This window comes from Penaeus monodon, chromosome 21, assembly GCF_015228065.2.
Source record: "Penaeus monodon isolate SGIC_2016 chromosome 21, NSTDA_Pmon_1, whole genome shotgun sequence".
NCBI lineage: Eukaryota > Metazoa > Arthropoda > Malacostraca > Decapoda > Penaeidae > Penaeus > Penaeus monodon.
In genome coordinates, this window is record NC_051406.1 from 12,479,049 (window position 1) to 12,479,596 (window position 548).

The 548-nt window shown below is 45.4% G+C and overlaps 1 protein-coding gene across 1 annotated transcript in view; it reads left to right on the top strand.

The window, feature by feature from the left end:
- The first annotated feature begins 236 nt into the window (after positions 1-236).
- The window catches only part of LOC119586233 (ETS homologous factor-like), a 2,238-nt gene continuing 1,926 nt past the window's right edge, over positions 237-548 (top strand). Inside the window, exon 1 of the mRNA XM_037934936.1 lies at positions 237-524. Coding sequence (XP_037790864.1) covers positions 348-524 — 177 coding nt within the window. The 5' untranslated portion in view covers positions 237-347. The remainder of the gene's footprint in view (positions 525-548) is intronic.

The window sequence follows — 548 nt, forward strand, 5'->3', positions numbered from 1 at the left end:
TATGGCGAAGGCCCTCGCCATACACAATTCAACCCTTCCAAAGACGCGTGGCAATGAATAATGTATTCTACGTGACTCAGAGATCCACGGGACAGAAGGGACGAGCCCCGGCCCGCTGGAGCAAACGTTTTGAAAATCCAGCAGTGGGAAGATCTTGGTCATGACGTAATGCTGCACTAGGGGAGGCCGGACGATAAAAGCAACAAGGAGAAGTCGACTCTATCAGATTGCGGAAAACACATACAGCGGGCGCATCTCATACCTGTGTGTTCGAGTGCAAGAGAGAGAAAGAGAAAAATATTCTTGAGATACTTCGAGGAGTTCAATAGGACTATTGTGGTTTTACAATGGATTACGGATATGACAGTCTTGAACCTTCCTTCACTTCACCTGAACCCTTGGTTGCAAGTGGAGGAGATATAGATTCTCTGTGCCAAACTTATTTCAATAACGAGGATTTCTATTCCGAGGAGCGGCATTTCTATCCACAGAAAACCATGGAAACCAATAACTGGAGAGTTGGGGTTAGTATACTTTAGTGATTAGTT